General features: G+C 44.1%; 1 protein-coding gene and 2 long non-coding RNA genes across 4 annotated transcripts in view; 2 read left to right on the forward strand and 1 right to left on the reverse strand.

The window, feature by feature from the left end:
* The first annotated feature begins 217 nt into the window (after positions 1–217).
* Positions 218–4,776, forward strand: LOC138104793 (uncharacterized). Its single transcript, XR_011148294.1, has 3 exons — positions 218–307; positions 1,427–1,536; positions 2,673–4,776. It is a non-coding gene; the product is annotated as an uncharacterized lncRNA (long non-coding RNA).
* A 5,084-nt stretch (positions 4,777–9,860) lies between these two features.
* Positions 9,861–27,794, reverse strand: part of LOC138104424 (uncharacterized) — a 42,505-nt gene continuing 24,571 nt past the window's right edge. The window contains exons 2-4 of the long non-coding RNA XR_011148061.1: positions 15,492–15,614; positions 10,725–10,967; positions 9,861–9,989 (exon numbers count right to left, since the gene is read on the reverse strand). This is a non-coding gene — a long non-coding RNA (uncharacterized lncRNA). The remainder of the gene's footprint in view (positions 9,990–10,724; positions 10,968–15,491; positions 15,615–27,794) is intronic.
* The window catches only part of NINJ2 (ninjurin 2), a 47,400-nt gene continuing 31,412 nt past the window's right edge, over positions 11,807–27,794 (forward strand). Inside the window, exon 1 of one of the 2 annotated variants that reach the window (XM_069003696.1) lies at positions 11,807–12,101. In XM_069003696.1, coding sequence (XP_068859797.1) covers positions 12,069–12,101 — 33 coding nt within the window. In that variant the 5' untranslated portion in view covers positions 11,807–12,068. Of the gene's footprint in view, positions 12,102–13,222; positions 14,255–27,794 lie in introns of those variants that run through there. The other variant, XM_069003697.1, reaches the window with a different exon arrangement.

A 27,794-nucleotide genomic window follows, 5' to 3' on the forward strand; every position in this document is an offset into this window, starting at 1 on the left:
TAGGTGGAGGCTGGCAGAAGGACACGCTGTCCTTTTCCCCTGGCTGCTGCTCGGAGCAGGGCGTGCTGGCCCTCTAAGAGCTGGCAGAAGCAGCTGGTCCAGCTCTGTAATGACAAGTGCACAGGTGTTGGGAATTTGCCCAAGGGCATGGGTCCCAGATGAGGGATGCAAACAGGGAAGAGGAGATGCAGTGCTTCGGAGGGGGATGGACACAGAGACAGGCCAACACAAAGGCAGCCCTTTCCCTGGGGTATCCAACAGGCACTGCCTGTCTGGGCAGAAGCACGACAGGGATTTTCCCTGTTTGGTGGGTTGAATTGTTCCTTGCCTTTGATTCATTATGGGGAAAAAAGCTTAAACTGAGATGCTCTCAGGCGAGTGCCCAGGGTGTTCATTATCATAAGCTGCCAGGAGGCAAGACCGTCCTGTGATGGTAAAGAACCGAACTTTCCTCTATCAGCACCTTTCCACAAGCTGCTTGTAAAGCTACTCTGCTTTCTTCCCCCCATCTTCACCTTCCTGGCTGAAGGATGCACACTGCCAGCAGCCCTGAGTGATGAGGGAAAACATCCGGTGATGTTCCAAATCGGGGAAGAGGCAGTGAAGGCCCAGAGCCTCTGTCTGCAGGTGACCTGGATAAAATACCAGTTTCCAAGGATGCTGTTTTCACTCAGACAGCAGGTGCTGTCTGACAGGAAAAATTCCTTTCTATACCAGTTTTAGAAGAAGAAGAAGTACTCTTCAAACAGTAATTCTACTATAATGAGAAGGAAAAAAACCCAAGTGAGTCAGGATGAAGTTTGATATTTATAAATTGTGGATTTTGGAATCCTGGTTCAGGCATCCAAAAGCAAGATGGTTGCATTTTCACACTAACTCATAATCCCCAGTATGCTTTCAGTTTGCTATGGTTTATATTTTGGGAGAGACTGTGATTCTCTTTTGCCTTAGACTGAGGTAAGCTTGTAACTCCTACAGGATGGGCAGTCACAGATGCCTGGTGTAATTGGGTATCCTCGTCAGCACTTACACAGGACTGGAGAAGTTTGTGAGAAATGCTTTGTTATCATATTTCTTTGCTTCTACTGCACAGGGTTTTTTTTTTTGTAAAAATTATAACAAACCAAACCACTCTTCATATTAGTTAATGGGCACAGAAAAAAGAATTCCTGTGGGAGGAATTTTTTTTCTAGCATAATGATAGATTTCACTAGGAAAAAATTCTGTTTATTCCAAAATAAACTGTTAGCATTCTAAGCCATTTCTGTGGGGTTCTATCTATGATAATCTAATCAGAACTATTTTTAGAACACCAGTGCATAATAATATTAGGCAGCACTGATCTCTGAGACAATTTGAGACTCCCAGTCGAGCTAGAGATGTGTACCATAAAAAGCCCCATCACAGATTTGCCCCTTTGTTACAGAGGCTGCCAGACAGATCAAGGACTTAAAGGGCCTGCCATTTGAAGTCTCTGCAGTTTGAAGATGTACTGTCAGGGATCAGTATGGAGAAGGCTTTTGTTCTGCTGCTGGAGTAAGTGTTTGTAGATGAAAGGAGAACGCCTGCGCCTGGGCCATCAACCTGACACTTTTCAAGACATGAAATTCACTTAGAACTAAGCATGGGATGGTGGACTGAAAAATAACATATATTTGTTTTTCCTTTGCTTACTACTTTGAGGAGCATCCCAATCACTTCGTAAAGGAATGCTGAATGCTGATACATAATTAACCTACCGGGATGGAGGATTTACAGCATAAAGAGCAGACGTTTGAAATGGCACAAGCAGAGTTCTGGGGTTACCTTACAGTAATTGGGGATGTTTCCATTACTTTCAATGTGTTTTGATCAAGCCCTTAGAACTTCTGGAGGAGAGGTATTTGGTCATCTGGGAAAAAGATCTGTGTCACAGAACCATCACAGCAGTAGGGTTTTTTAAACATGAACACAGGTATGGTGTGGTCTCTTATTCCTTGAACAACCCCCTCAGATCCCAGGTGAAATACACAGGGTAAGACAGTAAAAACAGGAAGTATTTTAAAGTCCACAGAGATTACTTTGATTTTTTAACGTCTTTGACACCTTTAACTTATGCAAAGGTATGTAGTAATATAATTTCTTTTGTAACCCTGCAAAACTGAATATGAAAAGAGGAGAAAGGGTGGGTCACTGTAAATCTTCAGGTTATGTTAGATTGTCAACACACCTGGCCTTCTCACTTTAGCCATCATCCAGAGCCCCCACACGCTCCTGCCCAGGACTGACTGACTTCATGCTGTATCCTCTGTTCAGAGATCTCCAAGCACCTAATGTTGTTCATCACCTGATTATTTACTGCGGACACAGAGAGCACTTGGCTCATCACTGCAATTCAGCCCCCTCTGGGATGAGAGACAGTGTTTTAGGCAGAGAGCAAGGATTACATGAGGGATCTAAGAATAAAGTACTGAATATCATGTTTTTAATGAGACTAGGAGGGAATTCTAGACAGAGATAAACGAAGAGATTTACAAAGAAAGTGACACAGAATTTAACTGCCACAGTTAGTTAAATCCCTGATTTTACTTCTGAGCTTAAAGCAGCACCACATAAAACATTGCCTGCTAAATAACACGTTGCAGATTGGCTCAGGGGAAAGTGCTGCCAACACTGTTTTCTAATATTTTTAGGAGAAAAAGGACTGACCCTGTCTGCATTTTGAGTACCTTGTGAGAAGAACTTGTGCCCAGAGAAACAGACATAATGGATGACTGTACAGATGTAATCCCACCAGTTGGTATCTACCACAAGGGCTCTGCTTTCTGCCAGAGGATGAGTCAATTATGGATCCCTGGGAATCCAGGCTGGTATCAAGCACAGCACCTTTTCCTCCTCTCTTCTGTCCTGGCAGCCCGTGCTTCGTGGCTGAGCTGGGATGGACTCGCTTAGACATACAAATACTTTTATTCATGCACATGCAGGGAAAGGTTTGATCTTGCTCCCATTGCTAGATTTCAGTGGGGTTTAGTGGGTGCAGCAGAAAGAGACTCACTGGAGAAGATGCTGGCACCATTTGTACCAGCATTAATTTGAGATGAATTTCTGACATCGAGTGCCCTGCTCCAAATATATTGCAGTATAACTGAGAACAAAACATTACTCTAAAATACTAAATTTACTGTTGCTGCCTGCATGAGAAAACAATTCTCTGTAACTTCCATGATCAGTGAACATGCCTCAGACCTTTGAACCAGATGACTTTGTGAGTAGCTGGATACAGCAGCCAAGTCTCATGTTCAAGCACAAAATAATGCAGGTGATCCCAGGCAGCCTCGCTTCCCTGTGCTCACAGGGCTTGGCTGTGCAGGCTGAGGAGCAGATGGGTTGTTTGGTCACATTACTCATTCAGCTAAAGCTTAGCACTTTGTTTAATGCTTTGCTGTCTAAGATTGGAGCACTCTGCAGATTTGAACCTGTTCTTCCTACCACATCAAAGGAATCTGGATACTGGGCCAGATTTGGATCTCCCACCAGTTTTAACTGGTATAAACTATGTGAAACTGGTAACTGAACTATCTGTAACAACTATATTACTTAAGATCTTCAAGCACCTAATGTGAGCATTAAGCAAGTAGTGAAAAAGCAGTAAAGCCCATAATACTTCGAAACCAGTCAGTAATACAGAGATTGAAATATTTTAAGAGTGATTTGAAATCCAAAACTTTTACAAAATAATATTAAGCATCAGTTCATTGTACAAGCTAATACTGAGCATAATGCAATGATCCTGTTAAGTACTTAGACCAGGAAGGTTTTACAACTTCATTTCCCAATGGTAATCAGAAACAGTCCTGCAGAAATAAGTGCAGTTATACTGGTGGAAAAGCCCAGAATTCAGACTACGGAGCAAAAGGAGATCATGTGTTGTTTAGTGAATCGCTGCAATCTCTTTTTTTGCCACATTCCCTCATCGCACAAGCACATCTGGTGCTTTAGGAACATTGTATTCAACAGTGGTAAAAGGACACTAGGGCCAAGAATAACAAATGAAAAATGAAAACACTGGGGCCTAATGCTGATCTCATATGGGTGTAAATCAGAGGGATTCCAGCAAAGCCTTTGGAACCACCCCAGTGAAATACTTATTCAGGATCAAAACTGTACAGACCAGTGATTTTCAGGCCTGAAATTCTTCCATTCCATTGGGAAAATATATTGCAAAATATCTTTAAAAGAGCTTCTCACAAATATCACAAATGCTGAGGAAGTGACAAAGTACAGCAGAAAGGCTCTAGTAGCTCTTGTGTCTGCACCAAGCAAGGTAAAATACTTGTCAAGGCAGATTAAACACAAGTATTTGATTTGCAATTTGCAGCACAAAAAATGGAGTTTGACCGCAAATAAATATATATTTTGTAGGTAGTTACTGGATCAGTACATGTTTGCTCCTAAGCCCTTGAAAGACAGAGAAAAGTCTCTCCACTGACTGCAGGGTGGGTTGTCCTCAGTAACACAACCTTCTGAATAATATACATTATTGCACTTTGTATTTCTGGTCCTGACCTGAGGCACTGCCATAACCACAACACTTGTAACACTTGGCAATTTAACTAAATAGACTGTCTTAAAAACATAAACAAATCCCAGCTGCTTGTTGACAAAATCGTTTGAAGACACCAGACTTTAAAACCTCTCAGTCCCCATTTGTTGTAGGCAAATCCTAGAAGGGAGGAAAAATGTGTGCATAGAGAAAACCACTTCTGAGCCTGAAAAATTCTGTTTGCCCTTGGAACCCCAGAGTAAAAACCCAAAAGTACATTCAAGATACAAATCCAATAACTGCCTTGAATTTCCTAATCCCACCTTCCACCATAAAATCCCAACTATTTTGCCTCATTGCTGTACACTTCTCAGAGCTAAATCACATCAAATTAGAACCATTGTAAAAACATGGGTCTTCCTCGTCCTGGAGACATGATGCTGAAACATTAGTGAACGTGTTGGCCATTGTCAGGTGCTGCTGGTTTTACCTCATCCCACTGTACTTGTATTTTTACCCTGTTAAATAACTTCCCTCCTCCCTCCTGTTTCAAACACTGACGGGATCTCCCCCTGCCTGCTGTCTCCCTTCAGGGCTGCTGTAAAGCTAACTGCAGTCAAGGGGACCTTTTGTGGATTTAAAGGGGCTTTGTAGGAGGTGCTGACTTTAGTTACCCTCCACACGCTTTTCTTTTAAAACATTTATTTGCAAATTACGTTTTCACTGTCTTGCAGCCACTGCTGCTTCAGTTGTCTGCAGCTCATCAATACTCTGGGGACAAGGCAGCCCACTGAGAATGATGCTCCAGGTCCTGCTGTACAAAATCTCTCCCTATTTTTCTCCGTGTCCCTTTAGGTGAGGATGGCCTTTTAAATTCTACTTTGCCAGAAGTCAGTACGCTGCTTGCTTTGTAAACAGAGGAATAACCTACTCAGGGTTGCCCCTTGTTTGACTTTGCATTCAATGAACATCAAGCCAAACAGCAGCGAGAATGCCTGACCTTAAAGACTGAAGTTCAGCAAGAAACTCTGAGATCTTGAGGCAAAGGGTTTCATATTACTGACTCCAGTGTCTTTCATTGATTAGACGTTTTACAACTGATAGTGGCTTTCAAGGTTTATTTGGAAACTTTGTCAGGAGGGCAGAGATGGGGGAAGGGAGAGAGTTAGCAAGGCTGAGGGTTTCTTTTGTATTTAGTGTATGGCATTAGGATGGGAATAAACAAAGGTGGCAGAAGGGAATGTCATTAACATACTATTTCCAGATTTACCCCTCGGCTTGCTGCTGGGTCAGTTCTCTGTGGCTGTGGGTAAAGAGATGGGGGTGAACACTGGAAGGAGGGAGGGTGCAAGAGAAGGAATCTGGGAGTTGTTCACTGCAGAGGACTCATTCCCTTCCTGCTTTCAAAATGCTTTCAACTCCAGCTGAAGCACATCAGAGCGATCCGAATATTATGAATTAGTCTGTGTGAATACCCCAGTTGTGTTCAAGCTTCACATTCTAGGTCCTTGGTAAAATTTCATACAGGTGAAATGCCACATAAGGAGCCAGGCAGATTTGTTCACAGCATGCAAAATGTGCTCACAGGAAGGTCTGCTGCCAGGGTCAGAGTCAGGGAAGACTTGGTTCCAGCAAAAAGGGGGAAGAGACGAAGAGTTCCCAAGGGCCAGATTCAGAGACTTTCAGAAGAAAAGTTAAAGAAGCTTATAAGAGGGACTCTTAATTAGATGAGTTTTCCAAGATTTACCCTGGAAAATGGCTTTCAAAGCTGCCAGGCACAGCAAGGCTGGGAAACACTGCTGAGGCCAAACTCAGATATGGACCAAGGCTGTAAGCACTGAAGTCGGTAGAAATATCCACAAGGAAGTTTAGCTCTCAGCAGGTTTTAGGTTTAGAAGTCGAATGGAAGATGTTTTGGTAATCACCTGAGAACTCAGGAGAGAAGTCTGTAGCAGGGCTCACTGAAAGATCATGCAACGTTAACAATGATCATGTAACGGGGGCTGTGTGTGTGCAGGGGGGCACATGTGCTTGCCTCCTGACCCACTGTGTTGAAAGAGTTTCAAGTATCAGTCTGTCTCGAGCTAAGGAGACAAAAAGAGAGCGTGAAGCAACCTGTAATTTCTGTAGGCTGTGGCTGAGCTGCTAAAGAGAGGGGGTGTGTGTTGGAATGCACATAACCCTTTTCTAACCTCTCACACCTTCCCGTGTTGAAGATAAGGCTTGACATGGGAGTTATTTGTCCACTCAAGCTCTCAAAGAGCTCAAGAAACTGCCAGTCAGGCTGTAGTCAAACTAAACTCCCTGTTTCTGGAGTGGTATGTTCTGCCAGGGTTAATTAATATTCCTAATCTACCTTTCCAGTGCAAATTTTTGACTAAGGGAGAAAAAAATCTAATAGTCTAGCAACCAGGAAAGAACACTGAGGCTTAAGAAGCTATCCTCCAAACGGCACAAATCCTTCCTTTGTGAGACAAAGCAAGCCTGGGCTGCTAGGATTTCTGGGAATCATCAATAGTCAGCTACGTGAGCTTCAGGAGGTGACCTTGGGCTCCTTACAACCTGATCCACCTTTATTCTCACTCTGGCTGTGGTTTACCACAACATTTTAAAAAGCTGAAGAGTGCTAAAAGAATTTTTCTTGTCTAGGATCTTTCAGGCCTTCTGGAGGAAAATAGTGATTTTCTCTCAAGGACAAACAGAAAACTCCTACTCAGTCAGACCCCACAAAAATTACAGTCTATGCTCCAGACTCCCATTATCAATCCAAATACACAAAAGATTATTCCTCTATTATTTCTCTCACCTGCACCCCTATGACCATTTTCACCTGTGCTAATGCAGACTCCCAGCAGTCCAAACTCTCTGATAATTTAACAGGAAAGGGTTCAGATAGCAACAACAGCACTCAGAGACCAATGAAATATAACCTATGAGGAGATGGCAAAAGAATTTTTGTTTTCTTAAATACAGAGAAGACTGAACAGAGACATGATAACAGTCCTCAAAAATGTAAACGGCTGTAGCAAAGAGGAAGGAAATAATCTCTTCTCTCCCACGTGGAGAGGATAAGAATAACAGGCTAAAATTGCAGCAGGGACTTTTTTTTATTAAGTATCAGCAAAACCACTTGTAACTGTTAGAATGGTGTTACTGAAGCACTGGGGTAGGTTGCCTTGGAAATCAACATGTCTGGAGCACTTCCAAAGCAGGCTGGATCAACATCTGTGGGTACCACAACCACTCCACTCTCTTGGAGCTGGAGAAGGAACAGGTGACTCTTTAGTATCCTTTCTAGCCTTGTTTTCATAAAATTTAACGATTCACTGGAGAAGTACGTGTTCATTTATCACCCTCTGGGAGAATTTTAGAAGTGCTACTTGCACGTGTGTGTTCCTTGCCTCCAGAGGCTTCCTTGAGATTATGACTCTTCTAAACACTAGGCTGTTCTCTGTGGCTCTCTCCTATAAAAGGTGAAGCTGGTCTGGCCAGCCTGCAGCTATCACCCTACCAGTAACTAAAAGAACTAATATTCCTAAGGAAACTACAGAAAAATGGGCCTTTGGTCCTACCTGGTCACTTGCCTTCACTTTTGCAGTAGCATGCACTACAGTTTAGCTGAGCTTTGCTCCTCCACCAGTGAAACACAGAAAATAGGACCTGGGACAAGGAGGGTTTGCAGGGGCAGTCCCGGGCTGTCACAGGCAGCTGTAGCAGGTAACCCTTGTGGCAAGCTCAACAAACTCCTTCCCCAGTCGGGTTCATTTGCTTGTCCTTGCTACTCTCACTGGCTGGTTTCTTCAGAACATCAGCACTTAGGCAGCCAAGAACCTTCCTCTACTTTCTAACCCAGCATTTTTTCTTGGCCAGTTTATCAATCAGTTCCTGTGCTACTGCTGCATTTCCATCTCTCTAGAGCTTTCCAGCTCAGTAGCTGGCATCAGTATCCCTCTTGGTTTTCATTCTGTAAGGCTAAACAGGTCAGGCTGTATTCTCATCTTCCCAGGGAGTCAGGTGAAGGCACCCATAGTAGCTCAGTAGCACTCTTGTCTCCTGAGATAGAGCAGAGGTCACCCAAAATTACAGGGTGGAGAAAGAGCATCTCAAAACCAAACCCAACCCACTTTAGTAATACAAGACGAAGGCCTCGGAAGAGTTAAGACATGAAGTCACCCTGTTACAAGCGCAGTTGTCCTACAGAAACTGTTGCCATCTTGGGCACTCTCTGAAGTGCTGCAACAAAGCTGGGGGAGGAAGGGAGAGCATTTTCTGAGAGGAACTCAGGAAGCATGGCTGCTTTCTGCGGCCAGCAGTCTCTCCTGCAGAGAGCTGAAGCCCACAAACTTCAGCTCCTCTTCCCACGTTGCCTGTCAGAGGCCAGCCCCAGTGGTGGCACCAGCACTGCAGCGCTGTGGTTACACATCCAGCAGCAATGCTGCTGGAACCGGCTCGTCCCCACCCTCCTCCACTCCCAGCTGCTTTTTCCATTTCCCACCGGACGCCCTCCCCACTGCCAGTGGAAGTGTTTGCGCAGTTATGTGCGGAACCAGGTCAGGGAGCTGATCCCAGCCAAAAAAATAGCCTGCAACTTTATTTTCCCTTCCAGCTGGAAGAAGTTCTGTCTGGTTTCTTGGGTGGCTGCACAAGCACTTTGGCTGGCATAAGGGAGGGAAGAGGATGGGGGTGGAAATAAGCAGCTCTGCCACGCGTGCTCCTCCCAGGCAAAGGTGGCTGATCCACAGAGCCTCCCCTCTGCTCTCAGCTGGCGTGGGCTGATCTCACAAGGAAAATCACGGACTTGTTTTCCGTCATGCCCCAGATACTCCCCACCCTCCTTTCAAGGAACACTGCTCTTCCCCCGGCTGTCTCTAGCATGCCATACCAGAAAGACTCTCTAATCAATCAACAGCCACTAGAACAGCCAGGTTTTAAAGGTGTCCCACTTGCCTTCTGTTATACAAAGGACTGGAAGAGAGTTCAGGGGCTGTTTAGTCTAAAACTGGTGAGTGCTACTACTCATGTCACACAATCCCTTCTAGAAGCTGGGCTGCATTTTCTGTGCCATAGTCTTTGGACCATTACAATGGTGCATTCTTGCATCATAATTAACAGTTACTGGAAAGATACTTTGAAAAATGTGGTTCTTTGTAATCACAGTTAGAAATTAGTATATCTAAATAACTGTGTTCATTGAGGCACTCCTTTCTTGGGCAGCTATTACAACCCTCTTTAAAACAAACCCACTCCCCTCTCTTCTCACATTTTTTGGCTCTGAGCTTTGCTATTAATGACAGACAAATCATTTCCAAGAGCAATTTTATCATTTGAAGTTTTCTCATTTTAATATGTTTGGCTCCTACCATTTCCAGGGAGGCTGGTACAGCCATCACCACTAACACACTTTGCAGAAAGCTCCTCTCATGTTGTCCTGGGAGAGGGAAATGAGGACCCCGTTTGATTGAAGGACCTACAAGGACACAGGGGTTGCCATAAGTTTTGACTGATTTCTGTAGGACTCTCAGGGCATAGTACAAGATTACTACTCTTTGCAGTACCTCTCTGGAGAGTGTGTTAAAAGAAAAACCTCCTAGCGTGGCATTTAGATATATTCAGAACAAACAGTTTTTAAAAGACACATTTTTATATGGCATGCAGTCCTGTCTGAAGTCTGTGCACTGGTAATATTTGTTTATCTTCTAAATGAAATCATAGATACTTCATTCCTGTCTGCCCACCAGAAAATATTTTGTAGTTGGTTTTATGCCTATGTCACATGTAGAAACTCAAAAAACTTTGGCCAGCTTTCATGGGCTGTTTGCTGGAAGCCTGTTCACAAAGGACCTGTACAAGATGAAGTCCTTTGAACTCCCAGGAGTGCCTTAACAAATACTGTTGGCAGCCACCCAGTGTAAATTATCTATTAATAAGCAACATGTATTTATAACTTGATCAACCATAACATCTTTTTATAGACTACAGTAAAAAAAAGTAATTTATAACAGGTAATTACCTATATTAGCATCTGTGCTGTAGTATACTCACAGAGAATTTTAGTTAACATACAGGTTCCTATCAGGACAGCAAGTCAACAGCAGCAGCAGATGGCTGCATTTGGGGTTAAATGCTCTTTATATTAAGGGGGAAAAACGGCAAAAGCCAACAGGTGCTGGAGAGTAGCAATGAGTAACCTCTTTCTCCTCACCTCCACTTTCCTGTAGAATTCAAATAATCACTTCAGTGATAACAAGAGACAGGGGCCTTAATTTTCATTCAAAAGTAGGAACCTTGGTGGTGGCTTTTGATTGTAGCATCAGCCTCATGGTTCCTGATGGGCTTTCAGCCTTAGGCCAAATCCTAAGGATGAAATGAGCTGTATCCTAGCCCTGTTTTCCTGTGTAACAGTAGCCTGGTCCATAAATACATCTCACTGCTTCAGCTTGTATATCTGTAAGTTTGAAAAAAAAGCTGTTTAAGAGGAATGCAGAGAGGTTAAATTCATCAGCACTTTGAAATGAACTTGCAGTACTAAGCACTAGTATTCTCACTGCAAAATGAGGCCTTTTGCTGGGAAGCATCAATGCAACAGGATCGTCTACTGACAGACTTGTCAGCACTTTTAGGCAGGCTGGAGTATTAGAACATGCATTTGGCTGAACTGTTTAAACAGAATATATTCCTCACCATAAATTTTCTATGATACTGTAACTACAGAAATTCTCCTTCAAAAGCCAAACACGCCTACCTGATCTGCAAGTAGCACACAGTAGCACTTTCTCTAAAGTCTAGAGAAATATTGCTGATTTTTCTGCCTGAGGAGCCCACCAAACAATAATAACAACATGTTTTTCTACACTGTGGCTTGATTCCGGCTGCACACATTTCCATTCCAGTGTCATTCGTAGTTGTTTTTAACTTCAGCGAAAAGCAAGATTTCATTTCACTAAGACCAGACATATCAAATTCAACTGAAAAAAAAGTGTTGGGGAGGGGAAAGGAAGGGCTGGGGAGAAAAATGAGAAGAAGGGACTGTAAAAAGAGTAAAGTGCGAATTTTCTCTGAGCTGTAACACTATCTTAGCAGCAGCAGTTAGCAGGCACAACTTTCTGGACCTCGTTTCTTCGCCCCTTAGTGTTTCATCTGTACATTCTGCTGTGTGCTGGGGAGAGAGGGAAGAGATGGGGATGGCTGCTGTGGCTGCACAGCCCATGCCAGGAACCTCTTGGTACACTGGCTGCATCACCGTGTCCCTGCCCAAGTGAGCTCATGGGGCTCAGCTGGGCTCGCAGAGGTAGCGCAGACACGCAATGAACACGAGTGTCATGGAAAGTGTAAGAGGGGCACTTGTTCCAGGGCTGCCTGGACAATGAAGAATTGGCTGCCACCCCCTCTCTCGCCCCCCAGCCCATGCCAAGGCGGGCGGCCGCCGGCACATGAATAGCAGGTCTGTTCCAGCAGCTGCGTCCTGGTCCAGCGCAGAGGGAGTCTCCGGGAGCACAGAGCGCTGCGCTCCGCTGCGGCTGCTGGGGAAGAGACCGGGGGCAGGAGGATGGCCTCGGAAAGGGACAACACCAATCCTCACGTGAGTCCATCTTGGGGAAATACCTGTGGGAGGGAGAAGCCGGGGGGAAGAGCCCCAGTTTGGGGGAAATATCCACTGCTCCTATCATTTGCTCCTCAGCTTTGGCAGCCAATTTCCTTTGAAAACTCAGTTCTGCTTTTTTCCTCTGCTCCCCTTTGAAGAGAAACCAGCGGCAGGATGTCTGCTGTGTTCTGCCAAGAGCAATTATGAGCCTTTTTCCAAAAAAATAAGGGTAAGAAGAGGGACATTACTAAAAAGAGATGCTTTTTAGGGAAGGAGGGGCAGCAGAGGAAGAGATTAGCCTTCAGCCCTCAGAAGGAGGCAGCACATACTCTACAAGCTGCATAAGTCTGATCTGTCCCTCATCTCACAAAGCCTTCCTCTGTTTGGCAGAAAGTACTCTCAATCTGGAGAGGAGAAAAAGAAATAAATACAGCAAATACTGAGGGAGTGCAGAGGCCAAGGTTTCCTATGTAGGGTTTATAGAGAAACAAAACTTCTTGGGGAAGCTCTTTCAGTTCTCTGTGTTCCTATTCTGAGTGTTTGTATTTTTTAAGAAGGGTGTTCCTTGTGCGCAGCGTGCGTTCTTGGAAAGGGCAACTACCCAAGGGTTTGGAAAAAAGAGACTGTTAGAGATGAAATGGAATCAAAAACCCAGATCACAAACCTCAGAAGGTCAAGTCCAGATCTGCACTTCAGACAACTGTGGAGAAGGGAAGAATATGAAGCATTGCCTAGGGCACGGCTTCCAGCCCTGAGTAGGTGGCATCAGGGTCCAAATTTTGCAGATAATTTTTCTGTCTGAAATGGTCTCAATCATCCTTAGACTTGGCAGTCGGGAAGTCTATCTGGGGTCACAACTTTTATTTCTTCGGCCTGCGTCAAAGTAATTAAGATGGTAAGATTTGTGCCCTTGGAAATAATCAGGACCATTATCCTTAACTAGAAAGGAGAACTGAGACCCTCCAAACCTATCTCCACTGAATCTATCTCCACTGAGATACGAGGTGCAGAGCAGCTTTTGAAGGCCTGGGAGTAGCTATGCTCAATAACAGACACAATAAGTGAGGAGTATGCACAGTTGGTGAAAATGTACTTTATTAAGGACTGGCACAGATAAAGGCTAGTCTTTCCTAGAACTAGACAATAAGGGGAAAAATATAGATGTCATTAAGCCAGGAACTGGTGGTAAAGAGAGAAGAGGACAAGAAAATTATGCTAAACAAAAAGGTCAAATTAACACTTGTATATTAAATAGCTCAATGGAAAGTTTCAGGTTTATCATGAAGTCCAGGTACAATAGATGAAAAAAATCAGCTTCACTGATTAAAAGTCTCATAAACTACTGAAAAATCTGGGGTTTGAGGTTTTCTCTTTCAACCCATCTTGAGGTTAAGTGAAGAGCCAAAAGTTATCACCAGCATCACCAGCCTTTACAATACTCAGATAAGTAAGCCCAGAAGGTTCCTTGAGTTGCCAGACTGAAAAGAACATGCTATCTGTTTCTAGAGCAGGGAGGTGTAGAGCGTGCACCGCTACACAGACTGCCCCAAGAATAACTGTGCTGCCAAGATTTTCTTTGTGACGCCTCCCAGGGAAGTCAGCAGGCAGTACAAAACACAGGTGAATGCACACAGACTCCTGCACGCTTGTGATCAGGAAATACACAGTGCCAGGGGAGGGAGTGTCACCCACTGGTGCGATGGATAAAACCCCTTAACCAAACGAACGTAGTTTGGTTCGGACTCCAAAGGATGTAAAGGCCTGAGCTGCAAATGGACCGAGAACTCCCCTGGTTTCAATCTGCTTTCTGAAAACCCACAAAGGAGCAGAGCTGACCCAGTGAGCATCGAGGCATGAGCTTGGAACACCAATCATGCGATTAACACATGAATAGCGAGTGGCTTTTCCAAGACTCATTTATCAAGGAACAAAGAAAGTTGTGGGTACAAGGAGTCTTATGCATACCTTTACTATCACATGCAATTTGACTACAAGCCAACCACTTTATTCTATAAATAAAGGCCTGAGTGAGCCTTCTTTAGCTCTCCTGGCTAAGCAGCCTGACTGCATGGCAGTGATTTCCCCTTTACTGTGACGACCCTCAGGGTTGCTCCTCAAAGCAGAGACCTTTTACCAGCAGCAGATCTTTGGTAAGTGATTGATACTGCACATAACCTTGTCATATGGTAACTTTGAGTTGTGCCCTGGTAACTTTGATTTTATCTTGGTAACTTTGATTTCTTTTCTTGCTAACTTTGACTTGTGCCTTAGTAGTTTCGAACCATTGTTCAAATGATTTTGCTGTATAATAGCAGAGTGAAGCTTGCCATCAAATATTTTAAGCCACATTTTTACAACATCGTATTAAAATCACTTTCACAAATATCTTTGATGATGATTCTTGAAGTGATCTAAATCCCCATTCATGACAAATTGGTGTAGTTTGCAGAATCCTGAATCCGGGTTCAGGACAGCAGCTGAGACAAGCAGAGAGTCCTGTAAATGACTTGACTTGACAAGTGTGAGGTGAGGGGAGGAGTGGTCAGTGTCAGAGGAAAAAAAAGTGTTATTCAGTGGAAAGTACATTTCAAAGCCTCTTTAGAGTCCCTGCTCTGAGCAGTGAATGCAGAGCAGGTATCTTCTTGGAAGTTTCCAGCTGTGGGTCTGCGAAGATCTCGGGGAATGTGCACTGCACGCTGTAACGCGTGACTCGCTCCTCCTCAAAGAGCTCCTGGATGGAGTAGCAGGAACAGTTTTGAAAGTTAACTATGATACAATATAGAAATAGGAATTTTTATTTATAGACCGAAGGTCCTGTGCCCGAAGCAGCTGCACAGTACTTCCTAGCATGTCTTTTACAACATTGACATGGACAGGCTAGGCAGGTAACTAAAATTAAAACAATGGACCTTTGTGCTCATGTTGGAGACAGCAGGAAAAGGCAATCAAGATTTAAGAAGGCTCTAAAGAGAACTGATCAGTCCCCAATGTTTTTTGATTATTCTGAAGCATGAACAGGAGCTCACTCAGCAAAATTGAAAGTGTCTGTAACAGGACTCCCTCATCCAGCATGTCATCAGCCTGTGGAATTTGCCATCTCCTGGGGCAGGTTACAAGGTCAAATATTGGGGCGAGCAAACATTTAAAAGAGGTTGGGAGGTCCAGTAACAATATTTACAGTTATGAAAGCTAAAAAAGGTACCTTCAAATTCCATAAGCCAGTAGCAGGATAAAAATAAAAATGCTTTTCAGTTCCTTACAGGCAATGGCACAATTGCTGAGCAGACTACAAGTGGCAGCTTGTGTGAGAGAAGTTAGACACCAGCTCTCCATAAGTGACACCTAGGACCGCTTTTTAACAGCAAGAAGGATCTCCCGTTAACCTACCTTCTCCCTTACAAAAATTCTCTTGTTCTGTGTGTTTCTAAGGAGTCTTTTTTCCATTCTGACTTCTAGGAAGACCAACAAAACCTCAAATGGTGCAGAGACAGATGCAAAAAGGAAATGGTGCTGAAATAGAAAAAAGGCACAAGTCTGTGCAGCCTTACCTGATTTATGCCAGTCAGTCAAGTGCTAAGAAAATAAATAAAACTGGAATGAAAGTATTTTAATTTAAAATATTAATTTACGTATTAAAAGATAAAACTTTGACAGTATTTAATCTGAAAGACGCATTTTTGTCCCCAGACGTCTCTCTTTGTGGCTTCCAAGAGAAACTTTCACCTTCCTCTATTAAACACCTGCCACTGACAAGAAACCAGGCAGAGAGCAGTATCCTGGTGAGGTATAGCAGAGTACATCCTGAGGTAGCTGGGATCTGAAAAACACATTTGGGATAAAAACAAAACAATCCAACAAGATCCCATCACCAGTCTCCTCTTACTTCAGGAAGCACAGGTTTATAAATTAGAAGTATGGCTTTGATAGAAACACTCTGACTGACTTGTCTGCACTTCTTTATGCTATTGTCCCCCCTGACTCTCGCCTCCAACCCTTCCATAGAGACTTGCAGGGGGGACAGGGGAGGAGGCAGCCATACAGGACAGCTCTTTTCAGCAGCAAAAGGCCCATTAAATCTGTTTTAGCTGTGTACCTCAGCTGCTGCAGCTCACGATCTGGCATCTTAACACAACCCCGTTTCATCGGTGATTTGAGCTAATGTCCCAGCCTTTGAATGGGAGCGACTGAGACAACATCCACTCCACCACTCCCACCACAGCAGCAGTAACCGGGAGAAGCTCTGGGGACAGCTGAAACCAGCAACACTCACACATATTGCCACAGCTAGGTCTGTTAGAGCCCCAGATGGATATTGCAGAGCAGAGCAAAGATTGGGGCTGACATTAAATGGCTCCATAATTTTATTAGGTTTATATTTTTATGTTTTCTTGCATGAGTGCTACGTTCTGTACAAATGGGTGTTTAAGGGATGTGCGCCGGATGAAATGTCATCCATGGTCATATTGCAAAAGAGGTTATATACTGTATGTTGTGTCTTTCTTTTTATAGTTTCTCAGTCTTTGGATAAAAAAAAATTTACAATCCTCTGGGATGAGAAGCAGAAGTAATACCTCACCATTTAGGGAATCATTCATACTTCAAAAGTAAAAAGAGTAAACAGCTAAAATAATCATTCTGGAAAACAGACCCTACACTGAAATTTTTTGGCAGAAGTTGCTTCATGAATACCTTGAATGGAAAATACATCTGTGGAAATAAAGACAGGTTTACAAGTAACTTGCAAGAAAAAAAGATTTCAAGTAATTGCATAGTTTACTTCAGATTTTGGCCAGATCTACAGCAGGCAGATTTTAGAAAGGCAGATAAATAGAGTTAGCTATAGGTGTAACAGTGTGGACTTTTCCAAAATGCCCACAAAACAATTGGAAAGTCCCCCTCACCACAGTAAATCCCATCTTTCACATCCCAGTTTCAGTCTAGACCTGATAAGGGCATGCAGAGAGAGTGTTCACAGCTGGGTTAGACTTTCAGATTTTTGGTGTTTTGTGGCTTTAACTTGTGCCTCAAGGCTGTGATGTGCTTACAGGCTCCTGGTTTGGGCATGTGTTCGCCTGCTCCTGCAGCAGCAGCCAGTCTGTATTTTCTAGTGCTCCAGGACCTCTCCTCTCCTTCAGCCATTTTCTAGAATGGTGGCAGTCTTGTATGGCCAACGAAGCAAAGTGCCTGCCTCAGTGGACCTCTGTAGCATTATCTGGGTTCTGTAACTGGGGCCTGGTCTGCACTGAGAAAGAGCCTTTCAAAAAGAAACCTAAGTGCTTCAGAAAAATCCATTTCTGTCACATCTTTGTACATTGTGTGCAGTCCAGTTATCAAGAGTCTGAGGTGCTTACCTCACTGTGTTTTTAACTAAACTAACTCAGGTACTCCAGCCTTTCAAACAGGACCCCACTCCCAGGGTTACACTCCATCACCTTTGATATTCATTTGACTCTGGCAAAGCTGGTTCAGAGAGATACATTCAAAGAAAATGAAACACTTTTTGGCAGGGGTAATGTTCTGGTTTTCTGTCCTGCAGTGGTTCCTGAGAGGATCCCACACCTGCCCATGACTGGGACTGCGTGGCCATGAGAGCATGGAGAGGCAACAGAATCTCTCCTTTCAGTGGCAGCTACTCCTCACTTCAGACCAGTAATCTGAAGGTTCAGGTCTTGGTGTAGCCAGTGGGAGAAGCAGGGAAGGCCCTAGGAGTAACAGTGATTGCTCTCACTAGTGGATGCCACCCAGACTGCAGGATTTCAGGCTGCTCCTCGAGAGTAAAGCCTTTACAGGGCTTGGGCAGAGATTCACTCTGCCCCAGTTGGTCAAAAGACAGGTGTGAAATAGGTTATTACACTTTGGAGCAAGAGTGACCCTATGCTTTTCTTCCCCAGCTGCCAGGACCCAAAAGTCTGCGTAGCACTACCTGTGCTGGTCCCAGAAACCAGCAACACTCACACTAGGACACAGACAAGTGTGAGCACACGTGCTGAGAAGGAGGAGACTATTTCTCGCCATCAGTACTAATTGGTCCTTGGTTCTATTGTCAGATGCAGTATTTCTCCTGTTCCCTTTCCATTCCTCCTGCCCTCTCTACCTGGGCACAGCCAGCTTTCCCACTTAGGGTGAATGTTTGCTTAGGCCTTTCCTGAACACAGGAATAGTACTTTTCAACCTGAGGAACTGGCCTCAGGGTTTTAAGGCATGTGGGGAAGATGAGGCACATGTGGAGTTAAATATACCCTTACACCAGTGGTTGACCTGGATCCTCACACTGCACCTTGTAGAGGGGCAGTGAAAGAAAAGTAGCAATGTCTTTCGGGAGGGAGGGAGCCTGGTCCCACACTGCACTGGACATGGCTGATGACCATAGCACAGCCAGAGTTCAGGTCACAACTAAAATATTAAAAGTAGAGGGGGACAAAAAATGGGCTCTGTAAAAGCAATCTGATGAAGCCCAGACACTTCTGAAGAGAAAATTGGGAGGGAAGGAGGGAATGACCTGGGTCAGGGGGTGCTGCCACATACCCCGAGGTAAGGGAAGAGAACCCCAGAGCTTGACTGCTATAAAAGTCTATTAAGAATAACAGAATTTCTTTGTAAAGCTTCTACAACTGAAGCAGGGAGAGCAGAGAGGGAGCAAGGCCCAGGGGGCACAGGCTCTCCCTGTGGGGATGGGAAGGAGGTGAACTGGCACAGGACCTGGGGTGACAAGATGGCACCTGTGCATCACGGGGGGATTGGGGGGACACTCAGGGGCCCATGATCCACTGAGTGACAGCACATCAGCATGGCCACACCCTGTTTGGGGGACAAGGTCAGCCATCAGCCACACCAAACCATGCCAGGACAACCAGCCTGCCACCCCATGCCACTCCACCAGCTTGGCCTGGCCTGCTCGTCAGCCACCAGTGCCACTTCTCTTGTTGCACCATCTCCTCCTCAGCCACAGCCCTCAGGGGCACCATCTCTTGCCAGGCAGCCGTTTCACACACCGAGATACAGATACATCCACCCACACTTGCACCTTGCAGGTCTGAGTGCACAAGGAGTGTTGGTTTTAGTGAGTAATCATAACCCTGGTTATGGTGGTGGCAACACAGCTCTCCTGGCTGGCTGACAACAAAACCTCCCACTGAGACATCTTTGTGAGTGGGAATCCTCTGCAACATGAAACACCTGCTAAAACACACCTAAATTGAATTTTTCTATCTTTTGTCAAATAGTTGCCCTTCTCACCTTCATTCCAGCCTGTGCCCAAGAGCTAATCCATGCATGTGCTTCTCTCTGTTTGCCCCCAGCTGCCACACAGGTACAGCACCTCCCCTCCCTGGCCACTGAAAATGGAAGCCTCCAGTCCATGTCACCATTTTTCAGCCCTTCCTGTAAAATCTGTATTAATTTGCTCTGTTTCTCTTCTGAGAACCAAAAATGGGCAGTGCTGCAGGCATACAGTAACCACACACAGAAGTGTGAGCTTCTCCAAGTACAAAAGGGTGAATGGGCATTTTCACTGCCATTTCCCTATGCCTGGCTTGTGAGTCAAATGTTTATAAAACTGTCTGTGAGGAAAGGCAAGACAAGAAATGAGCTCTACAACTGTAATCTAGACTGCCTCAGGTATGTAAACATATAACAGAAACGTTTGAATTGGACCCCAGAATGATGGAAGGGCCCGTGTGCAGAGGCTGCAGGATCCACATCACCAGTTACCATCCACCTTGACACACTCCTTTGAACTAGCCAAGCTATAATTCCTTGTCAAATTACGTGAATCAGATACGTGACTCTGTAATTACAGCTGTGAAAACCATTATACTCAGGATCTTAGAACTTGCTCTCCAACATAACCCTTGGGGAAGAAATTTCTCATGAAGCTGCTTGGGTCAAGGTTCAGTGAGTGCTGGAAATTCTGGGGGAATCCTGTTGGCAGGTTTAGAGAAATGAGAACAAGAAAATGAGATAATGTACTGGTTTGTGGCTTGTTCATGCTCTCTTGGTTTTTTCTTTATTTTTTCCCTAATATTTATGCATATTTGCCACAGCTTTCTCTTTTGCAGTCACACAATTGAATAATATTTTGTGAGATTTAAAAAAAGGCCCAAATTCACCACAGACCTTGATTATGAGAGAAAAACAACTGCTCCTACCAATCTAACAAGAGCCAAAGGGCACCAACCATTCTTCTGTAACCTATGTTTTACTGAAGGTATATTTCTGCAGAAAATAACAGCACAGCAATACTTTCTCAGGATTTGTGTGAGAACCAAGTTCTTCTGTCCCTGGTTCTCCAAGTGTGCTATGACTATCAATGAATTTAATTTCACAATCTCCACATGGAGCAAGAGCTGTTTTCCAGCCTATTTTACTGATATTAAGCCAGGCAGAGATGGTTAAATGACCACTGACGTACTCAAGGACACAGCAGTAGAAGGTGACAGAAGGAGGAAGGAAAGACTGAGCATCTCTGGATGGGTGAATGGCCATGGAGCAGCAGTATTCTTTGGTTTCATCTTTGTTCTCACTGGCTAAATTCCTAATCTCTATCAATTTTCGATGAAACCATTAAAGATTTTTTTTTAGTCACAAGAAACCACTGTGTTAATTCACACACTGTAAAGAAGAGCATTAATTGAAGCTGTCAGCAAGAGACCACACACAATTCCTTCCCTGCTGAATGTTAACTTCAACATCAGTTGGAAACAAATTTTGACACACTTTCAAAAGTTCAGGCACCCAGCTCTGTTCACACCTCTTTCTTGCTGGAACTAGAGTCACTTGACCACAGTGGTGTAGGATGAAACCCCAAAGCCAAAGTGAAACAAGCTGAACTATGTTAAACAAAAATTCTGACTCAGAATGACCACTCAGGTTCTTGATGCAACTTTTCAACTTGAACTTTGCACCTCCTTCTGGCTGATTCAAGATGAAATGCTCCTGCACGTCCCTGTGTGATTTCAGGCTGTGGCCACATGGTTTTTGCTGACTGAAGTTGAAACAGGGAGGTTCATCTTTCCTCATGACCACCATCAATTACTATTGCTGCCTCAATGCAACGCTCAAAGTAATCACTCTATCAAGACTGTCTGGGCTAGGAAACCTCCATCACTGAGTGTCTAAGCTAACCCAGATCATTGTGAAAGAGGTTCATTAGGGAATATGTCTGGACAGAGACAGAAATAGCAGCTCCTTTAGACAGGCCTTCATCTCTCTTATTGCAATGGGATAATTGCTTGAATTCTTGAATATTTCTTGGCTGATTATGTTACCTGAAGATCTAGTTATTCTATGATTATCAGAAGACAACAGATAGACAATCTGGGTTCTTCACTTAGTTGTAAAAAATAAGGAAAACAGTTAACAGATACAAATGCAATAAAAACTATTCCTACCTAACACTGGCACTTGGGGCTTTTCTCATCTTTTGCCCATGGTGATACCTTGACTGCCAATCCACGCTGACCAGGGAGACAGCCAGCAAAGGATTGATATGCTACAAGAAAACAGAATATGCTGCTGTTTTCTTTTAACCAGAACAGATTTGAACTCCATCTTCACGTGCTAGAATCTTGGGAGCTGACTCTGGACCAATTCCTTAGCCAGTCCCCAGTTTTGGCATGTGGTTGTGAAAAAGTTGCCAAAGGGAGTTGTGTCAAAGGGCTTTTACTTTGCTCCTAATGGCTCCACGTACAGTCTGAAGGAATCTGAAGCGCTCACGAAATGTGGTTTCCCCTCTGGTGTTTGCTGTTCGGCTGGCTCAGCAGCTCAACCATTTAAAACCATTGTGAGTGGATTTAGCACTTGTGAAATAATGCTGGCCTGTTCAGACCCAGAGAGGGATGGGCAAAGTCCACTGGTACAATAAAAGCCCCTCTTACCTCCTTCTCCTATGAGGAGCCAGGGTGCAACGGAGTTTGAGGCAGAAAACTACTCACATCCAGGTGCAGCTACACAGATATCGGGTGAAAGAGATATGGGCCTACCAAAATACAAAAAGCTAACACATGTTCAGAGGAAGGAATAATTTCAGCATCCCAGAAGCAGGGGAAAAAAAATAAAAAAGAAGAAAAAAACCCACACCAAAACAAATACACCAAAACCTCTCTAAGTAAGCACAGGGAGCAAATCATGAAGGAGAAGGGAAAAAAAAGAGGAGTACAGCCCCAGAAGAGAGCTCCAGCAGGGTGTGTTCCATAAAATCACAGACTATGGACGTTAGTAAGCCAAATGAGGGGAGCAGATGCAGAAAACAGAGACCCACAGGTCTCTGTCCTCAGAAACCAGAGAAGATGGAGCACCCCGCTTGCCCTAGTCTGAGCTACCAAGTGTAGCAAGAGGTGTGTTTTGTCTCTGAGCTGATCTAACACCCAGTTATTCTGCTGAGACCGTAAGAAAAGGAGCCATCAGGCACGCTGTAGATCTTTATCCGTGTGTAGAGATTCGAACTCAGGACCAGGCTCAGACAGGCAACTCAAGAGCAGATGGCAACAGGTCTTGGTGGCTACTAATTAGACTAGCTTTTGGCTAGTGACGTTGAGTTGAGGAGCCCTCTGATTCATTTCCAAGCCCCTCTGCCCTGCCTTCAGCCACAAGCCCCCAGCCATCACCCTGAGTTACTGAACAGGGTCAGTCCTACGGTGTTCCCTTTTCTGGGCCGTGGCACAGCTGCAGTTCCCTTGCAGGCCCCTCCCTGGGCAGGGGAGTGGGCTCGGGGCTCGGCTGCGGGCCAGCGTGGCGCTGAACTCAGGTGTTTACGGCCAGGGTGGAGCAGGGCCGTCCCAAAGCGCTTCCTCTTGCTCACTCACACAACAACAAACAGGGACATTATCTCTCCTAGGGGAGCAGCTGACTCAGACGCTTGGCCAGATGCAGGGAAAGGTGTCCCTGTCATTGCCAACAGCAAAGAATGGCTAAAAAAAAAAAAAAGATGCATCACTCTGTGGCTGCAAATTATAACAATACATTCCTCTTTATTCTGATCCAAAAGCAATTTTTTTTCTTCCTTTGTTCCCTTCCCTGTGTTTTCCTATCTGATGAGAACTTGTTTCTCAGCTAGGAGCCTGGTCAGTCTGTTATTGGTGTGCCTGATATCATTTTTATGTTCCTCCCATTTTTTTGTTTTACATATTATCAAATGACTTATGAAAAGTAAAGTTCAGCCAACTAAACCTCAAAGGAGTTATGCAAGAGCAAGGAACACTGAGCTTTACCACAAGCCCTGTACATTAAACATGCATGTCCATGGGTTGATAAATCTGTTTATGGAGTACATTGTGGGTACATAGCGATGCAGGTATGGCTGGCGGGTGCTGTTCCCAGCGGCTATCCCTAAATCAGAAGACGCTGTCTCCAGCGCTACTTTTGACCTCTCTGAGAACTGAGGGGCAGTATCTGGCCGAGTAACTCCTCCAGCTGTATCAGTCAATTCCATACAGATGATACAATTCCATACACATGATACATTTGTACCCTGCACACTGACAAAGTACTTCTCTCTTGTTATCATCTGCTCAGTGGGTGTAATTGTAAGGCTGATTCAGCAGAAATTAGAGCCGTACTTGTGGGAAGTTTGTGTCAGGACCAGCCAAACACACAGGCTAAGAGAAGGCTGTGATTTACTGATCACAATCTTTGTGTGGAAACATCTGTGTCCTTTAAAGGCCCTCTTCTCCTCTTGACGCATTGCGAAGGGCATTAGGACTCTGTGACTCCTCGTGGTTGGGCTGTAGATGATACTTTGTGGACTCAAAATTGTGGGAATGTTGTATCTGTTACAAAGCAGCATTCAATCTGCCTTTTGCCCAAGGCACACATGTTACGTACACAGCCAATGCTAACATGTTGATACCTGTGAGCAGAGGGAAATTCACGTTCTGTACTCAAATGCTGCAGAGCTGAGGTGTTGAGATGATGTAGGGAGGGCAGAAGATGGATTACAAGGTAAAAGGTCTTCAAAAGGCCCAAGAAAACAAAACTGTTTGGTGCCAGAGTCAAAAACTGGAGAGAACAATTAAAATGATTTCACTAAATATTTATCTCCCTGTCAGGTAGGGATAAATATATATTAAAAGTCACTGGTCATGAGAATCATATTAATAAGTGCAAAAAAGTTTCTTTTGCCCACTGTTCTCTGGTCGTGCTAGCAGCAGCCTCAAACAGAGTATCAGGGTGCCCAAACGGAATATGAGAAGCCACGGATAAGAAAAAAGAGGTAAACTGGCATTTCTTTCTGTTGGGTTTTATTTGGGTTTTTTTTCAGGGAAAGAACAACAACAACAAAAAAGACTGTACTGGGTGCACAGAAAGGCACCACAAAACCCCAAGGCTGCTGCACAACATATTGACAGTAAAGCTGAGCTGCTCCAACAGGGGTGAGCTCTGCGGGGGGAGGCAGAAACCCAGAAAGAAAGGGTGTGATCAGACGTGTATAAACTACAGGGATAAACTCCTCAATCATTTTGTGCTAGGTATGTGTAAATGTTTCAATGCATAACTAGAACTGGGAGCTAATATGAGCCCTTTGTCTAAGCCCAGGCCAATTAAAGACCACCACAACTGCCCTTCAAACACTGTCATCCAGTGCCCAGCCTGCCCTACATGGTCCAGGATTTTTCTTCCTCCTCCCTATCTCTTTCATCCCTCCTCAAACATTAAGGATTTCATTTGGACACAGCATTTTGGCTATCCCCTTACAAGGATCCAGCTTTGGTACACAATGCACACTGAGTGAACCCCACCTGAAATCCAGGGTATTTGTTCTGCATCAGTGGTTCCCACTTCTTCTGTCCCTTGGCCATCTTGAAGGGAGAAACTACAGGATAAACACTAGGTACAGTGAGAAAGGAATCATAAGAAACTTCAGTTCCTGCAAAGCTTTGTTTTTCCACTCCAAAAACTTAACATGTTCAGTTATGAATGTGAATGCTTTCTTCAGAATGAGACTATTTGCAGAATCTGGGCGTTCAATTTTCAGAGGAATGGTTATTCTGCTTTAATCTCCTCCCATTCCCATTCTGGCTCTGAGATATTTGCTCCCCCAATACAGTCTCCTAGGAAGGCCTCATTTGCTACACCTCTTTCCAAAGGTCTCTCAAAGCAACGTCTACTCAGGAGATCTCTGAAAAACACAACTGTCACTAAGGGGATTTGGGCCTCCCTTTAATTTCTGCCATGCTGTACTATAGCTCCTCATTATAAAGTTAGCTCTTACAGGTTCTTTGTCTCTGCAGGGTTGAAAGTTGCTGACTGAATGTCTGCGTCCAATTTTCCACCAGTCCTCCTTTAACTGGCCATTGTCAGCTATGCAAAGTGTTTGCATAATGCTACAAGATCATTCACACATCAATCTTATTTTACATTTTGAACCTGTTTTGCAAAGGGGTTAATGAGAAAACAAAACACAACCTGAATAATAAGTCACCAGAAAAAAACACTATCCTAATCCTTTAATATAGAGCCAGAACAGCAGTTCTTTTCACAGGGGGAAGGGGACGGACGTTCTTCTAATCTGAGAATGTAATTCCCAGGGACAGTGTATGAGAAAACAGCAGTAATCTACAGAACACCCAGGAACAGTTGTTGAAAGATTCCCAGGGTGTTACTTTTGGCAGGACATCAGGTTCCAATAAAACCCTCTGAAAACACTAGCCTAACAACAACAACGATAATAATATTTTACACAGATGAAGGGTCTTTTATCTAAGGCTCACTGCAAATGATGAATGAGCTTCTTGAGGAGGGGCAAATGAAACTGATGCTCCACAGATATTGCCACTGATTTGGCCATGGAGAAAATAGGTTACTGTGTACAGACTTCAGAAGGCACACAGAAAAGAGTTAACATGTAAAGGCAAGCTTGGGAACATTCTTCATGGTGAACTTCCACAGGCATTGTAATGTATTTCTTAACGTTTTCAGTAAATCAGCTGCTGCCATTCCTCATACACAATCTGAGCACCCAAACCAGGCAACCCATGACTGCACTGTGCAAATACACACAGCACTTGGGGAGTTCATGCACACCTACTTGATTCTAATGTGAAATTCTATGTACTGTGCTTCAATTCCTTCTTGGCACGCTCTTGTATGTTTACTGAGACTAGTCTGGACTCTAAATATGTACATAACTGTATATAAGTGTATGAAAGATTATGGACTGGAAGTGAGAGATTGGTGTAGGCTGCTTGTGAATTGCTGGAAGTTTTGGATCCAGACTTTCACTTTGTACTGTGAGCTCATCTCTGCAGGGCAGCCACTCCACAGAGTGGACACCTTTCACAAAACCTGAAATTCTGCATCACTCTGGGCCACATATGAATCTCAGCCTATATTTCATATGCCATACTGTGAAGATGTTGTTTGTGGTGCCACAGTAGCAAAACCTGCAGTGAAATACAGCTTCTACTGCATCATTAACAGTTTTTATGGCTGAACTGGGTTGCATATGACTTTTTGGCATGAACATATCATCAAATGTTGCTGCCCTGATGTTACCTGAGTGACCTTAAGAGGACAACATACATGGAGATAAAGTGGTTCTTTTCCTCAGGGTCTCTCAGTTTATATTTCACATGAGGATTACATCTTGCTCTTTATAGCCACTTTCAGAGTCAACATCATTCTCATTTCCCAGCCCAGCACTCTCAGACAGCAAAAGCTGTTGAGTAGTCATTGCCTGGGGTACGGAGACACTGAAATTCCTACTCACTGCTTACATGAAGGAAATGATGAGAACCCAGTCATGTTTCCTCTGTGTCATAAGGGTAACAACAATAGCAACAAAGGCTTTGTCAAGACACCCCCAGTCTAAGCAGTGACTAACAACCAGAAAGATTAGATATCAGGATGATCTAATGGCCTGCTGCTCCCAAAAGGGGGAGGCCCTGCTCCACTTCAGCCTATGACCCTTTGCTCCCTCCTTATCTCCTGCTCCCAGAGACACAGCCCACCTTGCCCTTGTGCTGGAATTTGCCGAACCCTTCTCACAGATAATTCAGCTCATTAAAGCTGGAGAAAATGCTCTCTTTCTAATTTTTTAAAAGATTTTCTTTATTTATTTAAATTTAGCTTATCTTATTGAGCTGGATTGGCTCAGAAGAGAGTCTTAGGAAAGCAAAAGTGCAAGAGAGCACAAGACTCACAGCAGGAGCATTTGCTCTGGACTCTTAGATCACCATAGCTACAAGGTGTAGCTCAGAGTTGTACAGAAGATACCCTGTGGCCGCTAGTTCCACTTTTTTCTTATTGTTGACCATAGCTACTTTCTGAGATAATTCATCCAAGTCAGGAGGCAGATTAGCAGAATGATTGGTGTAATTCTGAAGTTGTATTCGGCTGCAAATGCAGAAGAGAGAATATTTCTGGCCTCTTAGAGATGTATTATACAATACCACAAAAGAACGAAGCGGGGCAATTAGAATTGATGACACACAACTGGAATAGTTTTTATGGGTTGAACATTCCACGATGGCAGGGCATCACAGCCTCTAAGAGCTGTGTAATGCTTTACTCACTATCAGATATACCCACATGGCTTCCCTGTGGCTTGAGACAGCATCTATCACTAAGCTAAAATACAGAGAAGCTCAACAAGCATCATGAGTCACTGCGGCATTCAAGTCCATTTTCTCTGTCCAGCTTTGCTTGCCCTAGAGCTGGAGGGCACCTGGTCAGGATCCTTAAAGGACCTTCAAT

Source organism: Aphelocoma coerulescens, chromosome 1A, assembly GCF_041296385.1.
Source record: "Aphelocoma coerulescens isolate FSJ_1873_10779 chromosome 1A, UR_Acoe_1.0, whole genome shotgun sequence".
Lineage (NCBI taxonomy): Eukaryota > Metazoa > Chordata > Aves > Passeriformes > Corvidae > Aphelocoma > Aphelocoma coerulescens.